Source organism: Alternaria alternata (assembly GCF_001642055.1).
Source record: "Alternaria alternata strain SRC1lrK2f unplaced genomic scaffold CC77scaffold_37, whole genome shotgun sequence".
Classification (NCBI taxonomy): domain Eukaryota; kingdom Fungi; phylum Ascomycota; class Dothideomycetes; order Pleosporales; family Pleosporaceae; genus Alternaria; species Alternaria alternata.
Window position 1 is genome coordinate 108,512 of NW_017306226.1, and position 24,956 is coordinate 133,467.

The 24,956-nt window shown below is 53.2% G+C and overlaps 12 protein-coding genes across 12 annotated transcripts; 8 read left to right on the forward strand and 4 right to left on the reverse strand.

Moving 5' to 3' along the window:
• Positions 1-128: 128 nt before the first annotated feature.
• On the reverse strand, positions 129-1,381 carry CC77DRAFT_588459 (hypothetical protein). The gene is made up of 2 exons (XM_018532373.1): positions 552-1,381; positions 129-502 (listed from the first exon to the last, which is right to left on the reverse strand). Exons 1-2 carry the CDS (start codon positions 1,096-1,098, stop codon positions 171-173), a joined length of 879 nt encoding a protein of 292 aa, XP_018379274.1. The 5' UTR covers positions 1,099-1,381; the 3' UTR covers positions 129-170.
• Positions 1,382-1,567: 186 nt separating this feature from the next.
• CC77DRAFT_949948 (kinesin-domain-containing protein) lies at positions 1,568-4,440 on the forward strand (the record flags this gene model as incomplete). Its single annotated transcript, XM_018535287.1, has 2 exons — positions 1,568-2,381; positions 2,441-4,440. 2 exons carry the CDS (start codon positions 1,568-1,570, stop codon positions 4,438-4,440), a joined length of 2,814 nt encoding a protein of 937 aa, XP_018379275.1.
• A 1,246-nt stretch (positions 4,441-5,686) lies between these two features.
• Positions 5,687-6,271, forward strand: CC77DRAFT_589675 (hypothetical protein). The gene has a single exon (XM_018532375.1). The coding sequence runs from the start codon at positions 5,779-5,781 to the stop codon at positions 6,076-6,078; it is 300 nt and encodes a 99-aa protein (XP_018379276.1). The 5' UTR covers positions 5,687-5,778; the 3' UTR covers positions 6,079-6,271.
• Positions 6,272-6,463: 192 nt separating this feature from the next.
• On the forward strand, positions 6,464-8,397 carry CC77DRAFT_1014468 (hypothetical protein; the record flags this gene model as incomplete). Its single annotated transcript, XM_018523900.1, has 2 exons — positions 6,464-7,332; positions 7,386-8,397. 2 exons carry the CDS (start codon positions 6,464-6,466, stop codon positions 8,395-8,397), a joined length of 1,881 nt encoding a protein of 626 aa, XP_018379277.1.
• A 226-nt stretch (positions 8,398-8,623) lies between these two features.
• CC77DRAFT_1026272 (cysteine proteinase) lies at positions 8,624-10,793 on the reverse strand. Its single transcript, XM_018526222.1, has one exon. It carries the CDS (start codon positions 10,566-10,568, stop codon positions 8,901-8,903), a length of 1,668 nt encoding a protein of 555 aa, XP_018379278.1. The 5' UTR covers positions 10,569-10,793; the 3' UTR covers positions 8,624-8,900.
• A 74-nt stretch (positions 10,794-10,867) lies between these two features.
• Positions 10,868-12,611, forward strand: CC77DRAFT_1014470 (T-complex protein 1 subunit beta; the record flags this gene model as incomplete). Its single annotated transcript, XM_018523901.1, has 4 exons — positions 10,868-10,870; positions 10,923-11,071; positions 11,125-12,499; positions 12,552-12,611. 4 exons carry the CDS (start codon positions 10,868-10,870, stop codon positions 12,609-12,611), a joined length of 1,587 nt encoding a protein of 528 aa, XP_018379279.1.
• A 797-nt stretch (positions 12,612-13,408) lies between these two features.
• On the forward strand, positions 13,409-17,061 carry CC77DRAFT_1067491 (serine/threonine-protein kinase/endoribonuclease IRE1 precursor; the record flags this gene model as incomplete). The annotated part of the gene is made up of 2 exons (XM_018529001.1): positions 13,409-15,703; positions 15,808-17,061. The coding sequence occupies 2 exons, from the start codon at positions 13,409-13,411 to the stop codon at positions 17,059-17,061; spliced, it is 3,549 nt and encodes a 1,182-aa protein (XP_018379280.1).
• Positions 16,753-17,980, reverse strand: CC77DRAFT_1026275 (hypothetical protein). The gene has a single exon (XM_018526223.1). The coding sequence runs from the start codon at positions 17,894-17,896 to the stop codon at positions 17,162-17,164; it is 735 nt and encodes a 244-aa protein (XP_018379281.1). The 5' UTR covers positions 17,897-17,980; the 3' UTR covers positions 16,753-17,161.
• A 153-nt stretch (positions 17,981-18,133) lies between these two features.
• CC77DRAFT_1026276 (S-adenosyl-L-methionine-dependent methyltransferase) lies at positions 18,134-19,818 on the forward strand. Its single transcript, XM_018526224.1, has one exon. It carries the CDS (start codon positions 18,169-18,171, stop codon positions 19,699-19,701), a length of 1,533 nt encoding a protein of 510 aa, XP_018379282.1. The 5' UTR covers positions 18,134-18,168; the 3' UTR covers positions 19,702-19,818.
• Positions 19,819-19,862: 44 nt separating this feature from the next.
• Positions 19,863-22,152, reverse strand: CC77DRAFT_1002412 (cell division control protein Cdc6). Its single transcript, XM_018523185.1, has 2 exons — positions 22,036-22,152; positions 19,863-21,972 (listed from the first exon to the last, which is right to left on the reverse strand). The coding sequence occupies exons 1-2, from the start codon at positions 22,091-22,093 to the stop codon at positions 20,102-20,104; spliced, it is 1,929 nt and encodes a 642-aa protein (XP_018379283.1). The 5' UTR covers positions 22,094-22,152; the 3' UTR covers positions 19,863-20,101.
• Positions 22,153-22,548: 396 nt separating this feature from the next.
• Positions 22,549-23,371, forward strand: CC77DRAFT_589805 (hypothetical protein). Its single transcript, XM_018532376.1, has 2 exons — positions 22,549-22,884; positions 22,943-23,371. The coding sequence occupies exons 1-2, from the start codon at positions 22,717-22,719 to the stop codon at positions 23,276-23,278; spliced, it is 504 nt and encodes a 167-aa protein (XP_018379284.1). The 5' UTR covers positions 22,549-22,716; the 3' UTR covers positions 23,279-23,371.
• An 863-nt stretch (positions 23,372-24,234) lies between these two features.
• On the forward strand, positions 24,235-24,534 carry CC77DRAFT_1067495 (hypothetical protein; the record flags this gene model as incomplete). The annotated part of the gene is made up of 1 exon (XM_018529002.1): positions 24,235-24,534. One exon carries the CDS (start codon positions 24,235-24,237, stop codon positions 24,532-24,534), a length of 300 nt encoding a protein of 99 aa, XP_018379285.1.
• Between the last annotated feature and the right edge of the window lie 422 nt (positions 24,535-24,956).

Consider the following 24,956-nt stretch of genomic DNA (forward strand, 5'->3'; position numbering starts at 1 on the left):
GCCGTAGGGTGGCACCTTTGTGCGTTTCACGAGCAACTAGACTCGACTGCCGGCATGGAGAATGCTCCGAAGAAGAAGAAGCAGTAAGCAGTGCACAGCAGCGTCCCCACGATTCCAACGGGTTGGCTTTTTATTGGTCACCGCCGCTATGGGGCATACTTGGTCTCGAGTCAAGTGGATAGACGTTTGAGCGGATCGATCATGTTTGTTGGGGCATGCGCACAGAGGAAGATTGCCGGCAGACGTTTGCAAGACATGATGGTGACTCGGAAGGCAAACGCGGCAGCACGTGCAATGTGGCGCTCCTCCCGCCAGCGCCAACGCGTTCGTCTCACGAGGCTGGCGCTATGCAACGCAACTAGCACAACTGATTGGGGGAGCGAGATGCGACGTCGAGGTTTGGTCAACAAAGGCTTTGTGACACGGAGATTGCGAATGGTTCTGTAGTAGAGCAATGGCATGTCGCAGGGGCAGAGAAGCGAAGGATGGTCGGCATGATTGCCTGTGCAGGGGCGGATCAGCAGGGATCGCCTCTGGGGCTTTACAAATACCGTTGACGCAAGTCGTCACTACAGAAACGTCGCTACCAGAAAAACCGTGAGATTCAGATAGAGCAGCAGTGTGCACGGCGCGCGGTGCAAGGCCAGATAGCGCGCAGAGGGTTAGGCAAAGGTGGTCGGAGGACTGGTGCCATAGGACAATGGTATATAGCCGGAATGCTACGCGAACAGAGCCGGGCAAGGGTCTGCAGATAGCAGCTGTGGGTGCGGATATGTACGCTTGGACTGAGGCTGGCGGAGGGCTAACGTCTTTGGTGCGTAGAGGCAACATGGGGGGAACAAGTTGAACCCACCAAGAGTTGACGACTGAACCCCTTTTCCACCCTTTCCCAGGGTCGGGAGAGGGTCTTGTGTCTGATTTCTTCAGCCGTCCCCACAGCGCAGCCGTCGAGAGCGATTTGCCGCCTCCCACTCGTTCTTTGCTTTGCACGGAGTTTTCGTCGGTCGTTCCTTTGTCGGGCCCCTGCACATGCACCGAGTCCCAGGGGATATCCACGCTTGGGCTTTTCGGCGGCCACCATCCTACCATCCATCCCATCACCGCTCCTTTTTCCCCACCACGCCAGCACACTGCTGCCGACCTCTTACTCAGACACGCCGAGTGCTGTTGTATCGCATCTTCACCCTCGCTTCCGCCCTCGACGCCCTCGACGTTTGCCAGAGCGCGCTCCAGCCTCTTGCGTCAAACGGCAGTATCCACTGCACCTACCCGTCTCCGCTGCATTACATTCGCGCTTGCTTCCCGCATCCAGGTCCCTGCCTGTCTGTCTGAGACTGACGCACACCCAACCAAGCCTGCCTCTCTCCCCTCCCCGCAATACACAGCCAGCTCAGACTGCTTCCCCGGCCTGTTCGAATTCCGGTCACGACTACTGGAGGGCCACGCCGGACATGTGCACTGTGGCATAGGCCACCTGGAAAAACAAAGGCAATCGGGCCAAACACTGCAGCGCCAGCACCCTTCCAGCCTGCAGTAGCACTCGAACATACGCGCCACCCCCATCACCATGTCGGCCAACTCGCTGCCTCGCCCCTCGCGGCCGTCGATTGCTCCTCCCACCGGTCCCTTGCCCTCGCTGCCCGTCCCCAAGCAAAGAAGCTCCAATGTCGGTCCGACGACGCGAGCCTCGTTGCTCCCAGGCGCCGCCAATACACGCGCTGTGTCTTCGTCGTCGCTACCCTACAGGCCAACTTCCAAGCACCTCACATCGCCGTCCGTGCCGTCATTCCCACCCGAGGCTGGTGCCGCCGGATCGCTACCCGTTGGAAAATCGCTGCGCAAGACAGTCAGCATCGGTTCCTTTCCACAACCACCCAGACATGGTGGGCGATCGAATCCAACCAGTCCGCTGTCGACGAGTTCGACGCCTGGAGGAGACATGGTCGATCGGAGAGTGTCGTCAATATCCAAGGGTCAAACGCCTTCCAGGAATAACAGCCTTAAGAAGCCGCGAAGCTCTAATATTGGAGGAGCGCGAGGTTTACTACCGAAATCACCCCTATCACCCCCCAGTCTACTCAATGGAAGCGCAGATTCCGTCACAGTAGAGACAGCCCACCTCAGTCTCCCCTCACCACCGCAGAGTCGCAACTCTTCACCCCAGGGATCGTACGCAACCAGCGCAACCACATTCGAGGAAGGGGAAGATGGACGCGCAGATGGCAAGGTACACAAGGACGGCAAAGGCAATGTCATTGTCAGCGTTCGGGTACGGCCTGATGCTGGGGCCAAAGACAACAAACACGACTTGGAGTGGGAGGTTAACAACAAGCGCGCACTGATAGCCTACAAAGGCAAAGAGGGCGGAGACTACATATATGGTATGGTTGCATAACGAAGTGGAGGGTGACTGAGCTGGAGCTAATTTGGTCTGACATAGACAACGTATTCGATACCCAAGACAACAACGCCCGCGTATACGATGCTGCAGCCAAGCGACTTGTCCGGAGGGTCATGGAGGGCTACCACGGCACCGTCTTCGCCTACGGAATGACTGGAACCGGCAAGACGTTTTCTATGCAAGGAACTGCAACAAATCCTGGTGTCATACCACTTGCCATCACCGATATCTTCTCTTACATTCGTGAGACGCCTCAGCGAGAGTTTCTTCTGAGAGTCAGTTACATTGAAATCTACAATGAGAAGATTATCGATCTGCTAGCGGGACCCGTTGTAGGCATGAACGGCCAGACCGGGCCCGTTGAAGAGATCAAGCTACGCGAGGACAGCAAACGTGGTGTCTATGCGTCGCCACTAAAGGAGGAAATCGTGCAGAGTCCGACGCAACTCCTGAGGGTTATTGCACGAGGTGACAACTCAAGAAAGGTGGCGGGTACCCAGTTCAACGCGCGCAGTTCCCGAAGTCACGCCGTGGTCCAGATTGTCGTTGAGAGTAGAGAGCGCGCTCCCGGCCCAGCAATAAATGGCGACAAACGGTCAGCCATTGTCCCTGGTGGTGTCCGTGTCTCGACGCTCAGTTTAATCGATTTGGCTGGTTCTGAAAAGGCGGCTGATAACAAAGAAAGGCGGACTGAGGGTTCCCATATCAACAAGAGTTTGCTTACTTTGGGTACAGTCATTGGCCGATTGGCTTCCGATAAAGACAAGTCTGAGAAGGACAAGGGCAAGGGCGACAAACATTTGCCATACCGAGACAGCAAACTGACCCGACTTCTTCAACCTGCCCTCTCCGGTAACTCGCTGGTCAGCATTCTCTGTACAATCCAGATCGGAGCCAGTGGGAGTCCTGCTGCTGTCAATAGTCACACAGGTGAGACGCTGAATACTCTCAAATTCGCCTCCAGAGCCAAAAACAATATTGTCAGCCACGCCAAGAAGGCCGACGAATCTATGGGTGCTGGTGGGGACGCAGGAAGTCGAGCGCTTCTAGATCGCTACCGCCTGGAAATTGAAGAACTCAAGAAGCAGCTCGCTGAAGGCAAAAACAAAGAACCCAAGGAAGAAGAAGATGACGAGCTGAAAAGAGACAAGGAGGAAGAAAAGGCGCGCGAACTGGAAGACAAGCAGCGGCATGAAGAGCAGATGCTTGAGATGCAACTAGCCCGAACAGCCCTAAAGGAGCGGATCGAGCATCTTAACAGGCTGATTTTGAGCTCCAAGTCTATCGGTGTCAACAATGGCCGATCATTCTCTTCAATGAGCTTCCAGCGCGGCTCCATCATGAGCACCAACCACCACGACATGCGCCCAAGCTCTATTCGCTCTTCTGCTAGCCATGCGACCCTCGAGGTTCCCGGTAAAAGACAAAGCACACCACACCTCCACATGGACGGCTCTGAGGAAGACGACTCGGTTGGGGAGAATGGAGATGGTAGTGCAAGTCAGACGGTGCAGATCCAAGCACTACAGGCTGATCTTGCGGATAAGAACCGTTACATCGCTACCCTTGAAAAGCGCCTGTTGCACGCTCGGCGATCGAGCCATTCTCGTGTCTCCATGTCATTGTCACACAAGCTCACAAATAGTGAGGAGGGTGGTATGATCGCAGCTCTTGCCGAGAGAGACAACGAGATAGTCAACCTGCGCGCACAGCTTGAGGATAAGGAGCGTATGATCGGCGCCCTCACATCAGCTCGCAAGAAGAACGACACTGCACATGAGATGGGCAGCGAGTCACCAGGCAGCCGGCGCACCTCGGGTTATCAGCGCAGCGGCAGTGATGGTAGCGGGATTAGTTTACCGAAAGGTCCAACGTCGCCTGCACTCAGTGTAAAGACGCCCTTCCTACCCCCTCCAGTTACCAACGGCTCTACCAAGAATATCGAGGAGATGACGCGTATGCTAGACGAGATGATTACTGGTCGCGTTGAAAAGACTGCCAGGCGAAGCAGTCTCAGACCAGTCACCGAAGGACCATGATCTTACCCAACGCAGAAGATGGTGAGAGTCAGGTACGAATTCTTGCTTGGACGAACAAACGAACCAGTTCAGCCGGGTATGAAACGAAGTACAGTAATGAGGATGAGGCGAGAACGTCAGCAACGAGCGGCGCGCGGGTGTGGCATCGTACTTGCACTTTTCCCAATCCCATCCAGCAAACAACATGTTCATTCACAAAGGGACAAGACATTAGCGACAGGCGTTTAATCGGGGAAACGGAGTAATGATTTGAGCCACCAGGCACATGGACTGGTAGGAAAATTCGGCGCGAATAGCCGTGCATGGGATTTTTATGTTACGCACATGGGTTATATCCAAGGGGGGCGGCTTTCTGGCTGCTGCTACTGCTGCTGCTTGTTTAATTCACATTTGCGATATGGCGAGCCCTCCTGGTGGAAGGGGATTTTGTAACACTACTACTTTTTTCTTCTTGTTTTCTATTCTCTTCGTCTTCTTCCCCTGTGCCGACCGAGGGACTTTCGATCTGATACCCAAACCCCCCACCCCATCTTTTACATAGCTTGTCGTTGAATTGTGTTCTTGTTGCGCTAATGAATACAATGTGGGAGCTATAAATGAAGGCTTTCACACCTTGTTCTCGACGAGATTGTGTGTTTTTGTGTGATGTGATTTTAACAAGCCGTATTGATGTGTAGACAACTTGGTTGCACAACGTCTCGAGGTCTATACGCAATACGATAAGCGCTACCTTACTAATTGTGAGCACCGTCATCCGCAGGATTTTGAGACGCCAACACGCTAGCAATTTGCAGATATGTACTCCGAGGTTTGTTCATAGTACGTGGTGTGGGGCACAAACTTGTCGTGCCTCGGGATCCTGAAGGAGACCATACAGCTGCTATCTAACCTAGGTACTTTTTACATAGTCGCCTCTCGTAGGATTCCAGGGAGTCAACATGCTAGCAATTTATAGATACTCCGAAGTTGTTTATAGTACGTGGTGTACGGCACAGCAGAGCCTACTTGCCGTGCCTCGGGATCTTAAAGTTGATTGCCAGCTGCCGTCTTACTGCATGTCCAGCATGACATTCTCAAATAGCAAACTTCCTTTAATACGTGTGCATATACATCTGACTACATGCCCTTTACCCTAAACTTGCAGCAGACAAATCAGCCTACCTTTGCAAAGATCCCAAGCCACCATTGGTGTGGTGTCACTGTCATGTGGTTTTGGCTGCTCAACTCTAGCATCAAAGGCGTTTAGCGCCGGAGCGCGATCAGTCGACTAAGCACCAGTGCGTCAACAACGTTGCACTAGAGGGGCATTCTGAAACAACGACGCCCTGGCCCGCGCACATGCGGCAAAATGAGGTCCCCTCCTGCGCCTTCCGCATTCTCGCTGTAACCTTCCTGGATCAAGCAAGTGCGATCTCTGCAATCTTACCTTTGATCCTATCTTGGTCTCCGCAGCGCTTCTCGAGTCGTCGCTTCTATACCCTTGGGCCGCTTACTGGCTTTATCCGCTGTGCAAGGGACTCTCGGGCGCTCCTTGATGGAGATCATTTTACGGCGGGATCCTGCTCGGACATCGGATTGTTTCTGGTTGTGAAACTCGTCGTGCACCAGGAGGGGCCTTCTCTTCAAGACACGCCTTAGGTTTGCCCGCCCTTTCGAATGGCTTCTTGAACGTCCTTCTACTCCTTCTTCCTTTGATTCGTATCTTGAGCGAACGAGGGGATTGAGTTATACATTCTTGTACTTTATTTTTCTTCTACTTGTTTTGCTTGTTTGATAGGCGGTGCCTACGTCCCCTCCTTTGACTACTATCACATCTTTACTTGCTTGTTGGAGCGTTCTCTGCAGGGTCAGAGGTGACGTTTACCTACTTGCATATATCGGCATTACAGCTTCGTCATCACTGTAGCACTGTGCACTGCAGAAAGCCGTTCGACTTGGCCGTACCCTACATTCTCCCTCTTTCCACGAGCGGTGACGACGCGCACGCCCATCACATCAGTCTACCGGGTGTCTCGCATTCGACATGCTAAACCAGGCTGCGAAGAAGCTTTCCAAGATGCATGTTAGACGGAATCCGAACCTGTCTATACAGTCGACAGCGCACTATTCACAACTGAGCCCGCCACCCCAGTCTGCTACCTCTAGTGCTTTCCTCTCTCCCACGGTCCCCTCGAGACGTGGCCTACTTGCGAGATCCCCACCACCGAGTCCGAGCCTTCCTAGTCTGCTGCCAAAGCATGGAAAGAAGACTACACAGCCGAGTCATTCAAAGTTGGTGAAGCGAATACTGATAGGCTGCTGCGGTGTAGCATTCCTACTATGGATTGTGCTGAGGCAGATATACGCCAACTCGCAAGGAGCGGCAACTTATGAGGATGGCAACGAAGAAGAATGGGAGATGGTTGGTGGCAGTCAGTTGCCGCATGAACCTGTCGCCCTTGCGCTGCAGGACGCAAAGGGAAAGATGAGGTGGACTGTATCCATACCATCCGACTATGAATTCCCGCTTCGTCCGGCGCAGTACCGTGATATCTGCCATCAATCTATGGAAGTCTCGAAAGAAATCAGACAGGAAGCGAAGGCTTCGGCTGGCTTTGCGAAGAGAATGTTGAACTACTATCAACAAGACCAATATTACATTGATGTCCAGGAAGCGGAACAACAAGGACTGTTGCCACCATCTAAGGCTGCTGGAAGACCCAAAAGCTTCGTAGAGGACGAGGCTATCCGGGATGGTATCTCTACGGAAGGACTCAAGGTCTGTGACAGGACTTTGACATATGTCATGGAAACGGAGGATGCAGGTTTTGGCAACACGCTGATGCGTTTGTGGATGTCGTATGGTTTGGCAAAAGCCGAGAAGCGCGCCTTTTTCGTTGATGACACTCGTTGGTATGTATCTACATTTCTGACTACCGGATGATTGACACTGACACTACCGCCAGGCCGTATGGCAAGTACTCCTCTTACTTCCAGCCTCCCCCTTCCGCAAACTGTCTCCCTCCTCCCCCATCTCACATCGTCCCCTGTCCTCACACTGCCCGACACATCGTCGTCAGCGGAGCGACGTTGAAATCCACCTTTGGACATGCCTTTACCGACGAGTGGGAGGATCCAACAAAAATGGGTGTGCAACGCCAATCGAAAATCTTCAACCTCGCCCGAACAGGCTATGAGGCTCTCTTTAAACTTCGCTCAGACGACGAAACCTACGTCCTCCAACGAGCGCTGGAAATGTACGGTGAAGTTAAGAGCGAAGGCGGCCTCAGCATCGCCATGCACGTCCGCCACGGCGACAAGCACCCCATGGAATACCAGTACCAAAAGGACTACATCCCGCTAGCCCGCTACGTCGACACCGCCCGCGATCTCTACATCGATCTTGTCGAAGGCGGACTAAAGAAGAAAATGGCCAAACGCAATCTACTCTCTTCTCCATTCTCTTCCTTCTCTACCGACTCCCTCACCCCCCGCCATACAACCTCGAAAATGATACTCGCCTCTGACGACCCCCTCGTCTACGACTCCCCCGAACTAGGCCCTAACAGTGTTCGTGCCCAAGACCGCATTGTCCTCGCCACAAAAGCCGCTCTCGAAGCCGCGCAATCCCAGCCGAAGAAGAACACGTGGATCGACGAGATTACGGGGTGGGAAGGCGGCTTCTATCGCGACGTCTTCTTTTCTTTGGGACAACCTGTTGGCAACGCCGAGGACATGAAGAAGGTCAATGAGGAAAATTCTGCTGTTCCTGAGAGTGCAATGAAGCTGAGGGAGCTTGTTGGGCGCGCATATCTGCTTGACTTGAGTGTGTTGAGCAAGGCGGATACGGTGGTTTGCACAGTTAGTAGTACGAGTTGTAGGTTGCTGGCTGTTATGATGGGGTGGGGAAGTGCTGTACAGGAGGGCAAGTGGAGGAACATCGACGGCCAGTTCGACTGGAAGGGAATCATGTGGTGAGAGTTGTTCTTTCACCCCTTTCGTTTTTGTTTTTGTTTGGTTGCATGAGATACTCGGGAACAGGTGGGGATGGCAAGTGCGAAACGGCATATGTGCGTATATAGAGATGAATATAAACGGCCTAAAGGTAGATTTTGACTTCCCCTCTTTCTCCCATCTTGTTGAATTTAGAAACGTGGTATGAGAGCGGTTCTGCTATGATAAATGATGCTTGACAACAGCACACATCTCATGAAAAAGTCAATCCGGCTAGCCTATTGGTTCTGTCGGGTAGATTTTGGCTGGATTTTAAGCTTCAAGGCAGTCCGAAAATGATGTGGTCGGGTCAAATCTGGAGTAGCAATATTCTATGTGAGGAGTGCTACGAATGACTGGGGGCTGACATCCTTCATCTGCGATACTAAATCCAGGCGCAGGGAGTCATTGTATTGATTCCTCGACAAGACGATATTCCAACTATGCTCCCTAAAATATTCGTACAAGACAGTCACCACTTCCTCTGCCTACCGCCCCTTTGGTTTCTGCCCCTTTCTCCTCTCCCAAACCATGAGATATGCTTCCTTGGTAAACAACGTCTCAGCCCTCTCTTTCTCGACATACAGATCTTGAATGCCGTACCACTCCTCTCTCGCTCGATCCTTGACCTGCACTCTCCAAACCTTGCTTTCCTGCTCACCTTCAACACTATCATCCTTTTTCTTGACCGCCTCGTGAGTGATGTTGGCTACAAGATCATACCAGATAGGCTCGCCGGGAGGATAGTCTTGACTCGGCTCGACGTACGGTGACATGTCAAGAGAGTGTACGGGAAACGTGACGATGGTTGGATTCCGTTCCGAGACGAATTTGTTCTTGGAGAAGCGCTTGATGTTGAAGAGGAGGTAAGGAGGTAAGGGGTGTAGGAGGCGGTAGCGAACGCGGTTCTTTGACTTTTCTTGTGGAGTCACGCCGTTGTATTTTGAAAGGATATTGACAAGAGGGACCTGTGGGATGATGTTCTTCTCGAGGGCGTCTTGGAACAGAGGGGCTGCCGGTAGGTCGAGGGTTAGCACGAGGAAACGTGATATCTCGGTTTGAACGGCGGCGTCTTCGAAGCGGAGACGATCACCGGCATCAGCACGCGCAGTAATTTCTTGTTGCTCGATCTTCAGCGTGCCTTGGAACACTTTCTGGATTATGCTGCTGTTGGGTTTTGTTCGCGAGCCGCCGACTGCTAGGTGAAGATTGTTGAGGAACCATGAGAGGAAGTCGACGGGATCTGACTGGTCAGAGAGAGTAAAACGTTTTGATGATCGAAGAGCTATCTCTTGGAGGAGTTCATGGGGTGAGACGTGAGTTTTGAAGGCCCGTGGGTTCCAAATCTTACGGACGAGGGTGCTAAAGCGCTGTGCGAGCTGCGGCCGGGTCGACAAATCTTCCAGCATGAAATAGTTCCGCAAAGGAGAAACATGAGATAGAGCTTGTATCACAACGTTGAAGTAATCGTTCGCTTTGATGTTGTTCATACCAACGAAACCTGGGATATACTCTCGATTGGAGAGGTCCCATGATACCTTGGGCTCCTTGTCTAGCTTCGCAACCTCTTCTTTGTTCATACGCGGATCCACAACGAACTTGATGTCGTCCAACGACTTGGACGTCACTTCGTAGCCCTCTGGGAGCACATAGACCTTCTTTGTCTCCATATTGACGTATACGTGATGGCCCTCCTCCAGCGCGTGGAAGTATGCCTGCGATTTGGGGCCGCGACCTTGGTAGTATTTCCCGCATACTAGACAGGCATACACGTTGATGTTGGAGAGGGTAACGGAACATAGTTTCTCAAAGTCGAAGTCGAGGACTTTGCGATTTATCGTATCAAGGTATAGATCTGTGTAGCCGGCTTCTGGGGCAGTCTGGCGTTTCGGCGCAGCGATTGCGGGCTCGTCATCGTCGTCGTTGTCGTTTAATGCGCCGGCTTCCTCAAGCTCGGCATGCTCCTCGTCGTATGCGCCTGTGATGTCTACTTTGTCTCGATATTGCTCGCGCGGTGACATGAGATGACCATTGCTAGTCGCGCCATCGGGCTGAGGGCTCTCTATCTCTTCGTCTTCGACCTTGGCGCGCTTTGGTGCTGGAGAAGGCGCGTCGTACATTTCCTCGAGCGGTTCTAGCGCCGGTCGCTTGGACATTTTGCGCAGGGAAAAGTGTCGCGAGGATACGGCAGTCGAGTGGCAGCTGGAAGAAGCTACGAGTCCAGGTCGAATACAGCTGCTCGCGCAATTGGAGTGGTGAAGCAGCGAAAGTTGTAGGCATCCAAAAGGTCACGGGCGCCGGTGGAACCATTGGCCGGGGAAGCTCCGGGCGCAAACACGGCAAACACAGCTTCAACGCGGGCAGGTCAAGAAAAAAGTCGCGTTCAGGCACCACAAACCAACAACCCCACACCTTCCGAGATACCCCTCTTTGCCTGTTTACGAGTGCGTTCAAGATGGTATGTCGCACGCCTCGCTGCAAAAGCAACAAAAGCACTCACTCGCACGCAGTCCAACCCCACCCAGATCTTTGCGGAGGATGTCACAGAGGAGAAGGGCGAGAATGCGCGTCTCTCGGCCTTTGTAGGAGCCATCGCCGTCGGAGACTTGGTCAAGAGCACACTGGGCCCCAAGGGCATGGACAAGATATTACAGTCTGCGTAGGTGCCGCCTCCTGCCCCGCCATATGATGCCTGCACTGACATGTCTCCAGTTCTACCGGCGAGATCATGGTTACAAACGACGGCGCTACCATCCTCAAAGCGATTGCCCTCGACAACGCCGCTGCCAAAGTCTTGGTCAACATCTCAAAAGTCCAAGATGACGAGGTCGGCGACGGAACGACATCAGTCACTGTCCTTGCCGCCGAACTGCTGCGAGAGGCAGAGAAGCTGGTCGACCAGAAGATCCACCCCCAGACTATCATTGAGGGCTACAGGATAGCGAGTTCTGCGGCTCTCAAAGCCCTGGAGAAGATTGCCGTGGACCACAGCAGCGACGAGCAGGCTTTCAGGAAAGATCTCGAGGCCATTGCCCGAACAACTCTGAGCTCAAAAGTGCTCTCGCAGGACCGACTACAGTTTGCGAAACTTGCCGTCGACGCCGTCCTCAAGCTGGGGGGATCGACCGACCTCACGCACATTCAGATCATCAAAAAGGCTGGCGGAAAGCTGAAGGACTCGTACCTGGACGAGGGATTCATCCTGGACAAGAAGTTCGGTGTGAACCAGCCAAAGCGGATAGAAAACGCAAAGATTCTGGTTGCCAACACAGCCATGGACACGGACAAGATCAAGATCTTCGGTGCACGGGTCAAGGTCGACTCGACAGGCAAGCTCGCTGAGCTGGAGAAGGCTGAGCGCGAGAAGATGAAGGCCAAGGTTGAGCGCATCAAGGCACACGGCATCAACTGTTTCGTCAACCGACAGCTCATCTACAACTGGCCAGAGCAACTCTTCGCGGATGCTGGCATCTGCTCCATCGAGCATGCCGATTTTGACGGCATTGAGCGCCTAGCCCTAGTCACTGGTGGAGAGATCACTTCGACCTTTGACCACCCAGAGAACGTCAAGCTCGGCCACTGCGATCTAGTCGAAGAGGTCATCATCGGAGAGGATGTGTTGATCAGATTCTCGGGCATCAATGCCGGACGGGCATGCACCATCGTCCTCCGCGGTGCAACCGAGCAACTTCTCGACGAGGCCGAGCGATCGCTACACGACGCACTTGCCGTTCTGTCACAGACGATCAAAGAGCCAAGGACAACGCTGGGTGGTGGCTGCGCCGAGATGAACATGGCAAAGGCCGTGGCGGAGGCGGCACAAAACGTGGCTGGCAAGAAGGCCATCGCTGTCGAGTCCTTCTCCAAGGCGCTCCAACAACTACCCACCATCTTGGCCGACAACGCTGGTTTCGACTCGAGCGACCTGGTCACACGCCTCCGGAAAGCCGTCTACTCGGGCTTGACCAGCTCAGGTCTGGATCTCCTGTCCCCTGGAGGTGGCATTGCGGACATGAGGGAGCTTGGCGTCATTGAGAGCTACAAGCTGAAGCGCGCGGTGGTGTCGTCAGCATCAGAGGCTGCAGAGGTAAGTCTACCCAATACGGCGTGATTTGAGCAAGGAACTAACACGACTCTAGTTGCTACTGCGAGTAGACAACATCATCCGAAGCGCACCACGGAGACGTGAGCGCATGTAAGGGTGGGGTGAGCAGGCATGATGTCGTCAAGGATTTCGACACTAGATAGAGTGTATACTATGAAAGACATCAATGCATCCAGACGAACATGATGAAGACCAAGCTTCTCCTTTGGTCGTGTCACATATGTGGCAGTGGGGGCGGACACTGCCGAATGTGGAGTGAAGTTGCACGCAACGACAGGTTGGCGACTGTGAACAAACAGTTGCTTAGTAGTTGCGAGAGCTACTCAAGTGCTCACATCATCTGTTTCATGTTGTTGTCTCGAATAGGAATCTTAGACTTTTACATGGTACTTGCCGCAGCATGGCAGTCGGACTTGGTAAGAAACATGGGGGGTGTTGGGGCGGGGGGGAGTGCAAGCCGGGTGTTCCCCTTCTGACTGTGTCGTAGACCGAGCTGCAGGCAGACTCGCAGACAGAGTTGGAGGAAGACGAGATATTTGCCAACAAGAACGATGCTTTGAAGTGATATTTGGCCGTGTTGCCGGTACCTGCGTGGACAGCAAAGACGACGGGGCCAAGGTTGGTGCTAAAACAAGGGAAACAGGCGGGCGTGTCGGCAAGGAGTTTAGTGGGCGGGCTGGCTGACGAGGCCCCGGCGAGACCCCCAGTTTGCGGCGCACGCCCAGACAGTTGCAGCAGCCCCCGCAGGTTAATATCGAGGCCAAAATCACTGCTGCCACAGGCCTTCTTCTTCTTCCGCCCAAACCTCATCACCTCCCACTGATGCTCCATCACCCCCGCTCTCGCCGCCTTCCCTAGGCTTCCCACTCATCGACGCACGACCGACCCGCCATGCCGCGTCCGCGCCGGCCGCCCGGTGCTGGCTCGACGCTCACCACACTCGCCCTTCTCATCATCACGCTTGTGGCAGCTCAGCAGCAGCAACCACTCGACCACCATGTCGGCAACACGTCTCCCCACGCCGAGGTGCACGTGCAGCATGCAAACACAATTAAACCCCACCACGGACACCCCAGCCTCAAAGACACTGTAGGGGACGCCCACAGACGTCATGCCTACACGCCCTTGAACGACCAGAATGTGCGCGCCGTAGCTACCAAAGTTCCTTCTGCTCCAGCCATCAGTGCTGTCAGAGCCCATCCTGCCAGATACGCTGCCTCGGGAGGCCTCATCCCCAGTGCGCGTTCTCTGCAGGATTGGGAAGTTGAGGACTTTGTTCTCTTGGCGACCGTCGATGGCCATATCCACGCACGCGACCGATACAATGGAGAGGAGATCTGGGAGCTAAGCGGACGGCCCATGTTGGAGACCATCTACAACGTCTCCGAAGACAAGACCAGCCCCCACCACCAGCCCTTTGTGTGGGTCGTCGAGCCTAAAGAGGACGGAGCTCTCTATCTCCTCACTCCAGGCCCCCACCCCCAGCTACAGCACCTGGGTGTCACAGTCAAGCAACTCGCCGAAAGTGCACCCTACTCTAGCGATGACCCGGAACTCCCCGTCGTCTACAACGTCGAGAAGAAGACATTCATGCTTCTCGTCGACGCCGCCTCGGGCATTGTCAAGCAGAGCTTCACTCCGGGCGGCAACTTCCCCTACGACGATAGCTGCGCTCCCGACTCCAAGAACTTCTTCAGCACTCGGGAACGCGATTGCCGTGGCATCATCGACATTGGCCAGACTCAGTACACCATCACCATCCACAACAAGAAGACCAACGAGCATATATGCACGCTCAAATATGCAGAGTGGAACCCAAACAGCCGAGACAAAGATTTGCAGTCCCAGTACGATCAGACCCTGGACAAGCAGTACATTTATACCATGTACAACGGCGAAGTCATTGCCTTTGACTACAAGCGACCGAGATCGCACCAGCGTCCCCTCTACAGACAACGTCTGCCTTACCCGGTAGCACGTGTCTTTGACGTTGCTCGGCCTCTGAACGATCAGTCAAGCGAGCCGCCCCTCGTTTTGCTCCCACAACCAGCCGGCCCCATCTTCTCGGATGACAAAGCTAACCACGTCCTGCTCAACACGACCGAATCGGGGGCTTGGTATGCTCTTTCAGAAGTCAATTACCCCGCAGTCACCGACGGTGCACCCGACGCAGCTTGCTACAAGCAGAACCAGGTATCATACGACTGGGACTCAGCCTACGTGTTGCCGGATAGGAGAAGCCTTATTGGTGTCCACAGGCTGGACTACAGGATCCCCAGCCAGCAGGCACAATTGCCAGGCATCGCCGCCACGACTTACTCTCCAACCTTGAACGGTCAAGTCGTGTCTAATCCGCCTGTGACATCACCTCATGAAAACCCTCAACAGCAAACGATTGAAGGGCCGCCTCAAACGCAGACGGCAAAAGCATCCATCACACTCTTTGTTTCCTTTATGATTGCCGTTGTCGTTTTGGGAGCTACTGTGAAACCAACAGTACGACAGTCCTCCTTGAGCTACCTCAACAGACTTTTGCATCCAGCCAAGGCCACTCTGTCACCGACTCCACTGTCTGCCTCTACCGAGCCGGAAATCGATCAATCCGTAAAACAGGAGACTCTAACAGTGCCTGTCAGCGAGGACGTCGTCCCTGAGAAGCCAAATGTAGAAAGTGTAGTAGAGGCTGATATCGTCGCCCCTGTTGCTGAGGAAGTCAAGGAGAAGAAAGTGACTTTCAACGTCCCCGATGACGAAGATGAAGATCTTTCACCTCTCTCTAGAACCACGACGGTTGAACGTGGTTCTCCTAGTGAAGACGAACCTACCCTAACTGGTTCCACACTCAACGCGGATGCTCAACCCATGACTAGCAGTATCGACGACATTTCGCAGGACCCATCCGCCGCGCCCACGACTCCTAAGAAGAAGAAAGCACATCGGGGTAGACGTGGTGGACGCAAGCTCAGCAAGAATCAACAGAAAGAAGAAGACGAGGTAAATCGCATCGTGGACGCAGCTAAGCAACTCGAGGTCGGGCCTCGCCTGCAACCCGATGAACTTACTGTGAGTGGTGGCGATGTACAGAATGTCTCCGAGATCAAACGGATCGGCAAGTTGACGATCGACCAAGATCGTCTTCTTGGCAACGGAAGTGGAGGAACGTTTGTCTTTGAGGGTAAATGGAAGGTACGTTGAACAAGTCAATCTGTTACGATTGAGCATGTCGGCCGTCCAGCAATGACGGTTTCCACGCATTCTCGATGAGTATCTCATACTAATTCTCTTTGCAGGAAGTCAAGGTGGCTGTCAAACGCATGTTACCACAGTACTTCGGACTCGCAGAGCAAGAGGTGAAGCTATTACAGAACAGCGACCCGCACCCGAACGTTATTCGATACTTTGACGATGAGAGGGATGAGAACTTCTTATATATCGCCGTCGAACTCTGTCAAGCTAGTCTGTTTGACCTTTACAAAGACGGTCGTCCAGGAGAGGAACTTTCTGAAAGCCACCAGCAGTTGGTGAACAAGATCAGCGGGAAAGCTGCAGCTTGTCTCTACCAACTCGCTGCTGGATTGAATCACCTTCACCATCTTCGCATCATCCACCGCGACATCAAACCCCAGAACATACTGATTGCACAGCCATTGATCACCTCCAAGGACGATGTACGGCTAGTGATATCTGATTTCGGACTCTGTAAGACGCTGCCTGACAACGTCAGTACCCTTGTCGGAACGACTGGCAATGCAGGCACGGTTGGCTGGAAAGCGCCTGAGCTTATCTCGCAACCGAAGGAGTTGGCCAACGGCAGCTCTCAAGGCTTCTCTCGCGATTCATCAAGCTCTACAGACCCGGTCGCGCAAGGCGTCAAGCGAGCCGTTGACATATTTTCTCTGGGCTGCGTTTTCTACTACGTCCTCACTGGTGGTTGCCATCCTTTCGATGACGAAGAAGGCTGGATGCAGATCCGCGAATACAACATCAAAAAAGAGAAGTCCAATCTCGATCGCCTGCTTCTCGGTGCCGATTCCGTAGAGCCCCATCGTCTCATCCATTGGATGCTGCGACCCAGGCCCGAAGACCGCCCCAACGCCTTGCAAGTCATGAACCATCCCTTTTTCTGGGACGATCAGAAACGCCTTGATTTCCTGTGCGACTGCTCGGATCATTGGGAACGTGAACCCAGAGACCCACCATCGGAACACCTGGCAGTGCTGGAAGAATATTCGGAAGACGTACTGGATCATAGACGCAACTTCCTCGCCAAACTTGACCAGAGTTTCATCAACTCGCTCGGAAAACAGCGCAAGTATACGGGCGACAAGATGCTGGATCTGTTGAGAGCGCTCAGGAACAAGAAAAACCACTACGAGGATATGGAGGATGCAATCAAGGCCAAGGTGGGGCCATTGCCGAGTGGCTATCTGAGATATTGGACGGTCAAGTTCCCGCAGCTGCTGATGAGCTGTTATGACGCGGTGTTGCGATGTGATCTGGAGCGCGAGCCGCGATTTAAGAAGTATTTCGAGAGCATGAAGTAGTGGACGAAGAATGTTATTGCGATTGATGCACACACAGACCGAACATGATTGTTTGTCCATTCGTTTGGATTTGCTGTAGCCCTCTGATGAAGACCATGTGCTACCTCTTCAATCGACTGCCATCCAGCTCCGCTAAACTCGCCTTTACCATGTCCGGGTTGTTGTTCAACAGCTCTCGCACCCTCTTTTCGAAAGCCTTGACCATGAATTCTGCCACCTTGGGCGCGACGCCCCCACTCAAGGCCGCGTACATGGGATTTGCAAAAGCAAACTCTACCGCCAAACTAACCTGTGTCTGGTCGTTCTGGATAGACTCGACAGTCCACGTACTCCGTAGATGGGTAAGCAAACCATTTTCGCCTTGTTTCCTCTCTGTTCCCTGCTTCTCCCCATCTAAGTGATGGGCGATATCGTCAATCTTCAAGCTCGTTTCCGTGTTCCCGCCTACACTTTCCACATAGCGTCCCGGTATGCAATACACCCTACTCACGAAACTCTCGGTTATGCCACCAAAGCCGCTCGTCAAGATGCCTTCTGATGGCCACCGCCGGCCATGAACTTTATCTGGTGCCGACCACTTCGTTATGTCGCTGCGTTGGCAGTAGGGCAGGAAGTTTTGGTAGTTGGGTACGTCGGCTATGATGGAGTAGACGGGGTCCGAGGGGTAAGGGAGAGTTCGCACGGCGGTCAGGATTTGAGGTGGCGAGGACGAAGATGGGAGGGCGGAGTTTAGTGCTTCGAAAGGGTTGGGGAGGAAGGTTCGCCGTTGGGGGAGGCGCTGGGGAAGACGCGTGTAGCGGTGCACCGATGGGCGAGCGGATCGCAAGGATGCCATTGTGGATCTAGAGCAGTGGACAGCGGAGTTTGTATTGAGAGTGTCACCTCGACATGATACCTGAGGTTTTCCGAAAGCCTAGAATCGATGAGCGCATCAACCTTCAGTTGAGTGTGGATTCGCGCCGCTAGGAGATGCGGCTCTGCAATGACGCTGCCAGGGACCGCGGCCGCTAAACTCCTCTCGACATTAGCGGCTGAAATTTCCCCTCCATGAATTATCCCCATGCCCCGCGTACGCGACTCTAACAAAAGTCGGCCACGGCTGCGAAAATGGATGCCATGGAAAGCGCAAACACAGACGCCATGGACGGCCCAAGTTCTCAGGATAGTGGCGACTCCAGATTCCAGACGGACAACAGCATGTCAAGGAAGCCACAGCCTAAACAGCAATTATCCAAAGCAATGGAACATATGCGCTTCGCAGTCACAGTCGATCCTATACCGCATACTTCGACTTCCACGCCACCGCCAGAAGCCTCCGATGCCGCATCTCCACCCACGCAACAAGGCCCCGAGAACGACGCTTACGGAGTACCTGCTTCTCTACAGCCTGTCCGCGCACCACCCTCTCGCTCCCACGACCCTGGCAACAACCAAAAGCGCAGTGACCCCTTCGCATTCGGATCGCGCTACCTCGAGGAAGGCGACAACATCTTCGAATTCAATGCCTGGGACCACGTAACCGTCGACTCCAACTACCTTGCCTTCTCCGAAGAACAATATTCCAAACAACGGCAAGAGCCCGTCTCCGAGTTTGATCGCAAACGTTACAACGACCAGCCCGAGAAGTGGTGGAACCAATTTTACAAGAACAACAAGACAAACTTCTTCAAGAATCGCAAATGGCTGGCGCAGGAATTTCCAATACTAGAGGAACTGGGTGCAGAAGATGGACCCGAGGCTACCTTGTTGGAAGTTGGCGCTGGAGCGGGCAACAGTGCGTTTCCCATCTTGCAGAGGAGCCAAAACAAGAGGCTGAAGATACACGCATGCGATTTCTCTAAAAAGGCAGTCGAGCTTATACGTAACCACGAACTCTACGACCCGGAACGCATACAAGCCGACGTATGGGACGTAGCCGCATCGCCCGACTCTGAAAACGGCGGTCTCCCTCCAGGGCTGATAGAAGGCAGCGTGGATGTCGTACTCATGATATTCATCTTCAGTGCCCTAAATCCCAAGCAATGGGACCAAGCCGTCCGCAATATCTGGCGGGTCCTCAAGCCGGGCGGCCAGGTTCTGTTCCGCGACTACGGACGCGGCGATCTAGCTCAGGTCCGCTTCAAAAAAGGCCGGTACATGGAAGAAAACTTCTACGTCCGCGGCGACGGCACGCGAGTCTACTTCTTCGAGCAGTCTGAGCTCGAGGACATTTGGGGTGGAGCAGCCAGGAAACGCGATACGACGGTTGGCAATGTGGCGGATACAACAATATCCCAGACAGAGGCTGAAGGCGTCATCGCGGATAAGATTGAGAGTCTGTCGCTTCATGATCCGGATTCGCAGACGAGAGAGCAGAGTCATGATGACGTTAATGATCCCGAGACCCCCAGACCGGGTTTTGAGGTTGCGCACATTGGCGTTGATAGACGTATGCTGGTGAATAGGCAGAGGAGGTTGAAAATGTATAGGTGTTGGATGCAGGCTGTGTTTCGCAAGGCGGGCATGGAGAGTGAGGTGCCGACAAGTACGTTGAGGCAGGATAAGGAGGAGGAAGAGGGTGGGGACGGTGTAGCGGATGAACAAGGAGAGAGCCAGGCGAGCAAAGAGGATGCCGTGGAAGGAGGGGGCGTCAAGGTCTGAGGACCTGTGTCTTGAAGCCTGGAATACAAGGATCTGCATGGATGGGATGAAGATGAATGATACCATAACCTCTGAGACATAAAAAGATGCAAAAGCACAAAAGTTCGGTCTTTAACCCATTGATGAATCTTGGGAATCACTGTCATATGAAAGTGCATCGTGTTGAAATCGTACTGCATTTCTGGTGTACAGCTGTTATGCCCCTGAATGAAGCCGGCTATGCTACGCTAAAAGACTATTGCTCATAACACAAGCGATGATGCAGGTGCAAAAACTTTGGCGCCACGCTTCGCAAAACAAGTAGACAAACACAGAGCCTCAATCGAGGATGTCACAATATGATCCGTAATCAAGCCCCATTCCATGCGACCGGATCCAAAAGCACAACAACAGCGTCTTTTCAGTTTCCCTCCAGGATACCCTTGAGGATGCCAGCTCCAGGCCCCACGAGTGAATCCGCCAACTCCTTCTCTCCAACAACGCTAGCAACCCTGCGATCCTCAACAACAACCCCAGGAAAAGCTTTACCCCTCCCCCTGCGACTAGGCGTGCCAGCGCCAACATCCAGCGACCCAGCTTTACCCTCCACTGCAGAAACAAGCGACAGTGTCTCCAAACTGCCTACGATATCCCTGAACTCAGTGCTCGTAAGAGGATGTAGAATGTTCTCTCGCTTACACAGCGCGGTGTAGGCTTCAAAAAGTTCTTTGATGGTAGGAGATGTAGTGTGGGATCTTGACGGTGTGGCTAGAATGCTGTCGGCAGCGGTGGCACGCTTCCTTTTTTCAATGGCGGAGAGCGAGCAGAGGACGGCTTTTTGTTGGAGGTTCAGGTTTCGCAGACGTTGACTTGTGCCGTTGCTGAATACTGCTGCTGTGATCTTGGCCATGTGGGCAATGGTGGCGCGGGGTGCGGTTTCGACAGTGAGGGAGCCCAGGGAGGCAGCGATGATGCTGTTCAGGTCTTTGGTTTTGGTGGGTGAGCGCACGGCTGAGCAGGAGAGGTTGACTTTTTCAACTAGAGGGGTTTTCGAGGGCGAGGGCGTGGGTGATGGTGTGATTTCTGTGGCTTTTTTCAAGTGTTGGTCGCGCGTGTCGGCTTCGATGAGGTCGATTGCCCGCCGGCAGATGTCGAAGGCTTTGCGTAGGTCGCCGGACTGGGCGGCTACTTTCTTGGAGAGGAATATGATGGCGGTTGGGTGGATGAATGGTAGTTGGGTTGAGCCTGGTGGGAGAAGGGCCTTTAGTTTTGAGGTGATGACAGAGGATATTTGTGTGGCGTTGTATGGGAGGAACGGCAGTAGTTGCGGCTTGAGACCGCGAGCCTTGAGTCGCGGGAGGAATCGATCTGTGAGATCCAGCGCGTTCGCAATGCCAACTAGCACAAGGCCTGATTCTTTCTGTAACGACCACTCAAAGATGTTGTAGAAGAGCTCAATGTCCAAGTCCAGCAGGTGGTCCACTTCATCGAGCGTAACGACGTAAGATGTCTTCCGTTGCATGAAAACAGTCCTAAGCGCATCCATCTCGTCGCCCTCTGCGATCTCAGTGATGTCGACGAACTCCTCTAAAAGGGTTCTGTAGAGATCTGTGGCGTTCTTGACGCTCATACAATTGATGTATCCGGTCCTAACGGCTTCATCCGATGAGACTGTACGACAGACGTCGTTGACGAAAGCGCTCTTGCCGGTGCCTGGCGGACCGGAGACGTATATGCAGCCCGATGTCTTCGTCTTAGTTCGTGTTGTGATGAACGTGTCGAGTTCCTTCCTTTCATTTTCGCGACCAAACAATGCAGTTGGGGCAGAGCCTCTTGCAAATACCTGACGCGCTTCATTGTAGATTGTCGGCCCTGTGTTTCGTGGAGTGCCTGGGGTGTGTGGTGTGCGCGGTGTCAAAGGTCGACCGGCAATGATGAGTCGGTGCCTGGGTGTGACGGCAACTTTGCCGGCAAGCGCGTCGCGATGTCTCGGTGTCGAAGGAGTAGGCGCAAAGTTTTCTGGGATGTCCACGAGCGCCTTCTGCGGGGAGTTCTCCTTGGCTGCGGAAACGGGGAGTCGTGTGCATTGCGAGGCATACTTTGCGGGAGTTGTGCCTGTCTTCCTTCCGCGTTTTATCGACGCCTTCTCCTCGGGCTCATCCACGTCCATTGCATCCTCGTCGCGCACATTTTGCTTCTTTGGAGTGACGAAGGGATTCTCAATCTCCCCTTCGTCGTGTATAACGAACTGAGTCCTCCGCTTTGTGCGCGTTGCGATGTTTAATTTTGACTCTGTAGAGCGCGTTAGGGACGTGTTGTCCAAGGAACCGCGACCAGAGCCGCCGTGGCTCGTACCTGAAGCTTCTATACGTGCAGAGCTGCGAGTCCTCTTGCCGAGAACGGTAGAGGCCATCTTGGGTATGCTGTGGGAAGGTGCGAGGGGTGCGTTGCAATTGCCGACAGTGTGAGAGCGTCAATCATGGAAGGAACTGAGCGGCACACGAAGCACGCGCGACGCGTAAAGTGGTGGTCGGTGCGCGTCCCGCCCCAAAAGTCTTCTAACCCATCTTGTCACGCGCCTTTCTCCGCCTCCCACATATCTTACGAACATGGCCCAGCATCACTCAGTCAGCGGTGAATATGTCACGCGAACCTCGGGCTTGTCGAGCTGTTTGCTGCGAAACCCCTGCGCCTCGTAACAACTCTCCAACGAGATCATGTCCCTCTCCAACGCCTGGTCCACATCTACTGATCCTGGACTGACGTGCAGAGCATGACTACTGTCTCACCACTGCCACTTCGTTTGCGTGGTACAATTGGGCTGCCTTTTCGTTCTGCCGATTCTTGTGGTGGTGCAAGAAGCAGGGCTGGTATTAAGTGTGTGACGTGAGCAAGCACAATGACCAGCAGTATAAGGACCTTCGCACACAGTAGCCATATCATAGTCAACTCTTCTACTTCACCGCTATCTTCGCACTGCTTTTTCATTATTTCACAGCGTGGTGTGTTGGGCATCATCAACAAAGAGAACACGAAATGCCATATCAGACATACCCGTGGTGGTCGAATGGCTTTGACTTCTTAGATTCACATGCGCGCTGTACCAATCCTCGATCGTCTCGAAGGCTGCGAGCTCCATGGTGGGCGTTCTCAGAGCTCGCAGCAGGTCCATGCTGCGAGTTTTGTGTTACTCATGACAACATTGTACGCTACATGCTACCCGCTTAGCCTTTTCTGATTACGCCCGCCTAACAATGTGTAGCCGAGTCTGGAAGAGGGCCTCTTTGAGCTGAGAATGGTAGCATCACCATATTTCGACCACGTCCTGGAGGCATACAAATGTATCCATCGCTACTACAAGCACGGTTTCGATCAAGATGGCCCGGAGTCTTATTATGTGTCGCGTGAGATAGAGAGGCTATCAAAGTTGTTACGCAAATTGTACTTTGCAACAGGTATGCATGAGTTGGCTTCATGGTCGGACCAGTTGAAGTACATGGGAAGGGATACACAAATGAGTTCCAGACGTTTTCGATCCAGCGCAATGTCTAAGCATCGGAACAATCGTGGATCGTTGATGCCGCTGATTATGTTCTAGACATAGATGCTTGGACTGCTGGTGTTGAACTCAACTTGCGCTCATATCGAATGGCTTGGATCACGCTCTAGAGATTTGCTGCGGTCGCTATTTGTAGACTGTCATTCGATGTACGTTAGACATGTCACTGCTGCTATCTTTCCTGAGTATGCGATCGTTCTTTGAGAAGTCGAGCGGTGTGGCGATCATGACCTCGAAGTGAAGAACGAAAAATGGCTACTGAACGTGAAACAAGCCGGCTTGTCGTACAAAAGATTGCACATGACAGCTCTAGCTGTAGTTTTAGGAATGCTCTGGCCATGTATCGAATATCTCTGGTGTGACGCCGCTTTCCAACTACCGCACCAGAACAACTCATTAACTTCTACCATGATTGGGTCTTTCCGCTGGAAAGCGTACGTAATTATTCTAATAGCAATATATTCCCTGTTCAGCAAGCAGGACTTGTATACTGGGGTACTACGCACGTTGTACATATACGCAGGCGGTGGACCCCCAGCGAATGCGTGAGTGGCCATTTGGCAAAAGCATTGCAGGCTAGAGATTGCTCGAACACAAGTGCGGCTCCGAGAGATGCAATGAGAAAGTGGCAGCCAAGTAGGACAGGAAGGTCATCTACACTAGACGTAAACTGTATTCGCTTAGTAGGAACGTGGAATGAATGTATTGACTATCATGACATTCCTGCTTGCAGTGCCGGACATCGGAAGAATACAGGAAACAAGAGAAGCAGTTTACTTGCGAGCGTCATATGTCTTAGTCCTTCTCTCATGTACAAGCAAGTAGAGCGGTGAGTTTGTTTGCTCCCTCGCTAATACTGTCTTGCCTCTGTCAATCCTGCGATCCACTTGGACGCCACCCTCGTACCGACTGCCACCACGACCAATTCTCTCCGATATTTGTTTATTCAGGTTGTCGCAAGCCAAGATCAGCACATTACCCCTTGATACACGGTAATGCCGTCTTACGACGCTACTTGTGAGACAGTGCGCGCTCGGTTCTTCAAGGAAATGGGCGAGGCCACCTACGATGCAGAGCGCGGCCGGGCGATCCAATCTATGGCCGAAGTAGCTCACCAAGCAGAGTGCATTCGCTCCGTGCAGCAAGTCGTCCATAGTCTCCCCAATATCTGCCAGACCGACCTAAAGATTGCGCTGCAGGCTACTAAGATTGAAGAACGCATCCTCATCCTATACGCGGATCCCATCACCAACGCTATTGAGATCCAGGTCCTGAAAAAGGCCTGGTCTAGTTGACTACAAGACTATACTTAGCCGCCCACAGAGCACATGATATCGCTTTCGAAGCTGATGTTCGCAATCCTGCTTATACTGTCCCTTTGGCCCTAGAAAAGTTTGTAGCAAAGGATGAGAGGGCATACATGGCCATGACAACGAGATGAAATTCAGAGATATTCATGGCGATGAAGTTGGAAGCTCAAGCTCCGGAAATTGCGGTATTGATAGGAAAGGTCCTGGAAGCTCAGATCCAACCTTGAAAGAACAACGACCCTCAACCTGCGTAGAGGATGTGTGAGCGGTACAAGGATCGCAGTAACAACAGCATCAGGAGCAGTGACAACGACAAGACGTAGAATGGAAAATGCAAGCGAAAAGCGGGCGACTAGAGAAGGCAATGATGGGACGTCGCGATTTGGAACTACGTACGTAGATGGCGT

Bases quoted from the DNA above. Each gene is read 5' to 3' on its own strand.
- CC77DRAFT_588459 (XM_018532373.1), bottom strand. From the start codon at position 1,098: ATGGGATGGATGGTAGGATGGTGGCCGCCGAAAAGCCCAAGCGTGGAT. The intron at 503-551 runs GTATTTGTAAAG...GCCCCTGCACAG, and splicing joins AGTGACGACTTGCGTCAACG to GCAATCATGCCGACCATCCT.
- CC77DRAFT_1026275 (XM_018526223.1), bottom strand. From the start codon at position 17,896: ATGGCATCCTTGCGATCCGCTCGCCCATCGGTGCACCGCTACACGCGT.
- CC77DRAFT_1026276 (XM_018526224.1), top strand. From the start codon at position 18,169: ATGGATGCCATGGAAAGCGCAAACACAGACGCCATGGACGGCCCAAGT.
- CC77DRAFT_1026272 (XM_018526222.1), bottom strand. From the start codon at position 10,568: ATGTCCAAGCGACCGGCGCTAGAACCGCTCGAGGAAATGTACGACGCG.
- CC77DRAFT_589805 (XM_018532376.1), top strand. From the start codon at position 22,717: ATGCCATATCAGACATACCCGTGGTGGTCGAATGGCTTTGACTTCTTA. The intron at 22,885-22,942 runs GTACGCTACATG...AACAATGTGTAG, and splicing joins GTGTTACTCATGACAACATT to CCGAGTCTGGAAGAGGGCCT.
- CC77DRAFT_589675 (XM_018532375.1), top strand. From the start codon at position 5,779: ATGCGGCAAAATGAGGTCCCCTCCTGCGCCTTCCGCATTCTCGCTGTA.
- CC77DRAFT_1002412 (XM_018523185.1), bottom strand. From the start codon at position 22,093: ATGGCCTCTACCGTTCTCGGCAAGAGGACTCGCAGCTCTGCACGTATA. The intron at 21,973-22,035 runs GTACGAGCCACG...CGCGCTCTACAG, and splicing joins TGCACGTATAGAAGCTTCAG to AGTCAAAATTAAACATCGCA.